The sequence below is a fragment of the Meriones unguiculatus genome, chromosome 5 (assembly GCF_030254825.1).
Source record: "Meriones unguiculatus strain TT.TT164.6M chromosome 5, Bangor_MerUng_6.1, whole genome shotgun sequence".
Classification (NCBI taxonomy): domain Eukaryota; kingdom Metazoa; phylum Chordata; class Mammalia; order Rodentia; family Muridae; genus Meriones; species Meriones unguiculatus.
This window is the reverse complement of record NC_083353.1, coordinates 46,066,001-46,072,303: the sequence shown is the minus strand read 5'-3', so window position 1 is coordinate 46,072,303 and position 6,303 is coordinate 46,066,001. Positions and strand designations below refer to the sequence as shown.

General features: G+C 42.3%; 1 protein-coding gene across 1 annotated transcript in view; it reads left to right on the top strand.

Moving 5' to 3' along the window:
* Positions 1-4,940: 4,940 nt before the first annotated feature.
* LOC132654131 (vomeronasal type-1 receptor 45-like) overlaps positions 4,941-6,303 on the top strand; it is a gene marked incomplete at its 5' end in the record, with an annotated part of 40,991 nt that continues 39,628 nt past the window's right edge. The window contains one exon of the mRNA XM_060383396.1: positions 4,941-5,812. Coding sequence (XP_060239379.1) covers positions 4,941-5,812 — 872 coding nt within the window. The remainder of the gene's footprint in view (positions 5,813-6,303) is intronic.

Below are 6,303 nucleotides of genomic sequence, written 5' to 3'. Positions count from 1 at the left end.
TGCTTCTTATTTAGCCAGTACTAATACACATGCAATGCAAACTATTAGTTAAAATCTACAAGTGTGTTTTCCTTCCATGAAATAAGTATAGAACATGCACCTGACACTCAGTGCAGAAACCATAAAATGACATTCAGAGCGTGTGCTTCCGATGACATTTGTAAATGTAGTTTGTAATTTTAAAAAGTTGTAAATAAAGCTTGGAAACAATGGAGCCCCATCAGTCTCTCCATTGTTTTCCTGGTCTATCACATCACAACTCTAATGTCTGAGTTGCTCAAAGTAGAGACAACTGCCATTTTACCTGATCATTGGAAAACAGAGCTGCCCCCAACCTACTGTGTTCTGCTTCTTGTGACTGGGATTTGGAAAACAAACACATGAGCTTTATAAAGAATAATTGAGCACCACTCATTTAATCAACACTCTACTGCTATCTGGAGTACATGGTCCATAATCTAATAAAGGATTAACCATTTCTATGATGCTACAGAACATTTATTTCAGAAAATCTGCTTTATTCAATGTTTTCACCAACCATCTGCTTCAGGTATAACTCCTGTCATGGTACCCCATACTTGTGAAATTTTAAACCCTTTGCCTATCCTTAGTATCTTCCATGACAATGTCCCATGGTTGTCACACGCGGTAGGATTTGCCAGTTGTGGTGACAATGTGACATAGTTTAAATAAGTGTAAAACAATTTCACTGTACACACTTGACTTTCAGTGATAAGTTTTTACTATGTCACTGGAATTTATTTACAAAATTACATCTCCTGCATGCATGGTGTCTATGCTGGAAAGTTTTATGTTAGCTTGAAACAAGCTAGAATTATTTCAGACAAGAGAACCTCAGTTGGGGAAACATCCCTACCAGACCGGCCTGTGGGCAAGCACCTGTACATAGTAGGGCTGTGGTTTCTGAAGAGATGCTGAAAACAGCACAGCCTGTGCCCTGCTCTGCAGAGCTGACAGCTCACTGCCTGGGCAGTCTGATAGTGTGATGTGCTCATAAAGACCAAGTTCCTTTTTCTTATTTCTTTTCTCGTTAGCTCATTATCTTGATTGATGATTGATTTCATATGGCTGGGCCATGCTCACTGTGAACAGTGCCGTCCCTGTCTGTTGGTCCCACGTGCTACAAAAAGTAGGTTGAGCAAGTTCTAAGAAGCAAGCTGCTGAGCAACACTACTCCATGGCCTCTCCATCAGTTCCTGCCTCCAGGTCCCTGTCTTGAGTTCTCTCCTAGCTTCCCTGGCTGGAGAACTACAGGCTGTGTGGTGAAATAATCCCTCATCTCCCCACAGTAACAGAAACTCGAGAAGACAGAAAGTGGTACTAGGTCGTGAGATATGACTATGATAGACCTGACCTTGGGAGAAGTGTGGAAAGGTTTTGAAACTTTGGAGTGTAAAGTACATAGAGTGCTGATACTCCAGTGGATTATTTGGTGTGATATTAGAATGTAATGCTGAGAGCAGAGCAGATGATGGAGGCTTCTCTTATGCAGTTCCATGGGGAAGCTTGAGAGTCCCTTAAAGATTCTATGAGGGTCACTCATATTTTGAGTTAAAAACCATTAAAATGATTTGTCCTGTGCAGCTCCTGTCCTCTCCAAGTCATACTAACTCCCCCTTCTTTCATATGATTCCCTGCACTCTGCCCAAGTTTTGGTTATGAGTCTCAGCATCTGCTTTGATACACTGATAGGCAGAGTCTTTCAAAGACACTCTGTCCTGGGCATAGAGGGCTATTCTGAGACTGTTTCTCCAACCAAGGACCATGCATGGATATAACCTAAAACCCGTGCTTGGATGGAGCCCATGGCAACTCATTATCTGAGTGAGTCTCCTAGTATGGGGAACAGGGACTGTCTCTAACATGAAGTCAATGGCTGGCTCTTTGACCTTCCCACCACCCCTGAGGGAGGAGCAGCCTTGCTAGGCCACAGCGGAGGACATTTCAGACAATCCTGAAGAAATCTGATAAGCTAGGGTCAGATGGAAGTGGAGGAGGACCTCCCCTGTGAGTGTATTTAGAGAGGAGATGAGGGAGGGAAGGTGAGATTGGGAGGAAATGAGGGAGGGGCTACAGCTGGGATACAAAGTAAATAAACTCTAACTAATATAAAAATAAAAATTTAATTAAAAAAAGGAACCACTAAAATGAAACCTTTGCCTTGCAGGAACAATTAAAATCCTCTGAAGTATTTTCTCAGCTTCAGCCTACAGACATTGTGGCCTAAATACTGCTGAGGCTGCATCTCATGCTGGTAGCCAAACTTGGTAGCTCAGGAGTCTCTCAGGTGTTCAAGACCAGCCTGTTCTAGGGAGGGTGTTCAGCACAGCCAAGGCTACATAGAAAAACCTTGTGTCAAAAAAAAAAAAAACAAAAAAAACAAAAAAACAAAACAAAATAAAAACAAAACAAAACAAAAAAAAACAACAAATAAACAGAGTTTCTCAGGTGGTACTGTTCTGAAACATGGAGGGATCATGGAGTGAAGCTGTGACTTGGCACCATATGACTGTATAGAGTCCCTGAAGAGAGCCAAGAAGCCACTGAAGAAGGCTAGGCCCCTTTGCAGTGCAGAGCCAAGCCATTTGGAGATGTCAGTATCACATGCCAGCAGCAGCTGCTGTGGGACGAGGCCAGTTTAAACCTAGGAGACAAGCTGTGTGGAAGGCTTTGCCAGCAGTGTGGAGGAGCCCAGAAGATCACTGGTGAGTCCCAGAAGCCTGGCACTGAGAGTTACACTGTTGGACTTTGTTGAACTTGATTGTGACTGTGCCCTGGTTCTTCCCTTTTACATAAGAAAATATTTATTTTTATTTTACAGGAGCCCACAAAGTCTCTTGACTCTGAACACTTAAAGGGATTTTGGAGCTTTACAGAGAGTTTGGAGTTCTAGAGAGACTGTGGGTATTTTAGAGAGACTTTGAAAATGTTAGTGAAACTAAATGTTTTAGAGGCTTGAATATTTTGTAGAGGCTTTGAATGTTGAAAGAGACTTGAGAGATAGAACTTTTAAAAAAATGGAACTTTTCTATTGCAATGTTGACATTAGTTTAATATCTTGGGAACAACAAAATTGAGAGACAAAGTTATAGTGTAACAGAGATGTGTTTAGTGTCAGGTAGATAGGGGGTCAACTGTGGCAGCTGTTTTTGTCTTTTGTTTGTTGAGTCAACACACTAGACTCATTTGGGAAGGGAACCTTAGTTGAGAAAATGCCCCCACTAGATTGGCCTATGGGCAAGTGTGTGATGCATTTTCTGGATAGATGATCAGTGTGAGAGGGCCCACATAACTGTGCCTGTGGACTCTGGGCTCAGGGTTCAGGATACTTAAGAACACAGACTGAGAAAACCATGAGACACAAGCTTGTAAGCAGCGTCCTTCAGTTCTTGCCTCAAGACACGTGCCTCAGTTCTTGCCCCAGGTTCCTGCCTCAAGTCCCTCCTCAGCTTCCCTGCACAATGGATTATAAGCTGTAAAATGAAATGAAGGCTTCCCAAGCCAATTTGGTTTTGGTCATGGTGGTTTATTTAGTCTAAATCAAAAAACTACAATAATTCAACAGCATGTACACCACATTTATTAATATAAACCTGGAGCCAGCATATCAGGTACCTGGTAAGTATAAACTATAATAATTCAACAGCATCTACACCACACTTACTAATATAAACTTGGACCAGCAAGTTTATATCAGGTATGTGGAGAAGTATCGCAGCTCCATTATGAAGAGAGGGAATGTTGACTCCTATGGAGTCTGCCTTTCAAGACTGAGTTGGACCATTTTTCCTTAATTAATTCTGTAATATGGACAGCTCCAAGTCTGTTAGAACTGTAGTTCTATTTACTCCCTGACTTCACACGCTGAAGGAGAAAGACACGGTATATGCTCCTGCTGACATTTGCCCACCTTGCCCTTCTCTTGTAGCAGCTCTGGACTGAGATCAGAACCAAGCAAGATGGAGGTACAGAGCAGTGATCAAAGACTGAATCATCCACCAGAGTTTTCTGAAAGGACTCCGTGCCAATGTGCTATTGTTTTCTGATTTGTCTTTTATCTTCTGTTTCAGGCAGTGACAGAGCTGAACAGTCTTTATGAGCTGCCTGAACTCTCCCAGACCACAAACATAAGCCACCAACACATCCACAGAGACCATCATGTGCTGGAATTCTCCCATGTTTGGTGTGTAAACAGTGTGTTCTTGCTCACCCAGTGTCTCTCTGACACAAGCACTCTGTTCTTCACATGTTCAAGAGGAGGTGGCTGGGACCCGGCCTCAGAGTATTGAAGGACACAATTGGAGGAAACAGCAGATCATGAATAAAATCACAAACGTCTGGATTCATAGATTACAACCCCCAACATTTGCTATAGAAATTTTCTAAGAAATTAGGATTTTCAATAGAGTACAGATAGCCCTGAATAGAATAAGTGCATACCCAATCCATGGGACCGCTTTAGTTGGCAAGGTCTGCTTTTTTTTCTTTTATACAATCCTTCTCATTCAGACTCTACCCAAAATAGGAAAACTGTCTATAATGTGTCTGGCCATCAAGATGTTGTGGGTAAAAACCAAGTAAGATGCTGCTCCTGCTCCAGGAAAACCCAAACCTGCAAACATGAGAACACATAATTGCTGCTGTTTTTAATGTTGAGGGAGCTCACACACTGCAGCCACCATGGGACACAGGGTCCAGCCATGGCTCAGCTTAGGACAAGTGAGAGCAGGAGGATGGTCTGTGGGGTAGGAGTTAGAATGGAGGTCTTCAGCGGAATAAGCATTCAGGAGCATCTGCATGTTTTCCTGAGGCCAGAAGACTGGTCTGGAGTGGTATGTGAGGTCTTGATCATGGTGAATCATTGTTTTACTTTTCTCCTCAGCCACTCTTTGTTTCCACATAAGATGACTTCACACTCTTCTGACATAAGGAACACCTTCTTCTCTGAAATTGGCATTGGGATCGCAGCCAACAGCTTCCTTCTTCTCTTTTACATCCTCAAGTTCATTCCTGGGCACAGGCCTAGACCCACTGACGTGCTCATTGGTCTGCTGGCACTAATCCACCTACTGATGCTAATGTTCATAGCATTCATAGCCATGGACATTTTTATTTCTTTGAGGGGATGGGATGACACCATATGTAAACTCATTGTCTACCTGTACAGAATTTTTAGGGGCCTCTCGCTTTGTACCACCAGCCTGCTGAGTGTCCTCCAGGCCATCATCCTCAGTCCCAGAAGCTCCTGTTTAGCCAAGTTCAAGCACAAATCTGCCCATTACATCTCATGTGCCTTTCTTTTTCTGAGTGTCCTTTATGTGCTCATTAGCAGTCACCTCTTAGTATCAATTATTGCCACTCCCAATTTGACTTCGAATAACTTCATGTACGTTACTAGGTCCTGTTCTCTCCTACCCATGAGTTACCTCATGAAAAGCACATTTTGTACACTGATGGCCGTCAGGGAAGTCTTTCTTATTAGTGTTATGGTCATCTCTACTTGGTACATGGTGGCTCTCTTGTGCAGGCACAGGAAGCAGGCCCAGCATCTTCACAGCACCAGGCTTTCTCCAAAAGCATCCCCAGAGCAAAGAGCTAACAGGGCCTTCCTTCTGCTCATGAGCTTCTTTGTGTTGATGTCCATCTTGGATGGCTTTATCTCCTGCTCAAGAACTATGTTCCTGAATGATCCAACATCTTACTATATCCGACTCTTTGTTGTCCACAGCTATGCCACAGTCAGCCCTTTTGTGTTTATGAACACTGAAAAACATGTCGTTAACTTTTTCAGGTCTATGTGTGGAAGGACATAAATGTTTGAATATTCATTGATCATTGATGGGCCTATTTCTTTATAAGAGGACCCAATACACTGCCATCAGAACTGTCAGTCATGGCATGGTGTTCATGTGCTTTGGTGTACATGAAAATCTAAAGCAGTGTTTTTGTTTTTGTTTTTGTTTTTCTGTTAAAATTATTTACTTTAACCTGTGTGGTAACAAACATGTAGCAGAAAATTAAACCTCATCCCTTTTCTGATATGACCAGGGCATTTTTGTTTCATTTTATTTTATTTTATTTTATCTTTTTCCTCAATGCGTCATTATGGGAATCCTATGAGGTGGCTCTCATGCATCATGGCCGTGGACAGCTCACACTGTTTTGAAGGATGTAACCATGTCTAACACATTTCAATATTTTAATTTCCCGTGGTATAGCTATTTTGACAAATTAAATGAGGAGGCATTTCTTGCCATAGTTACACACTCCAGAAAGAAAGGA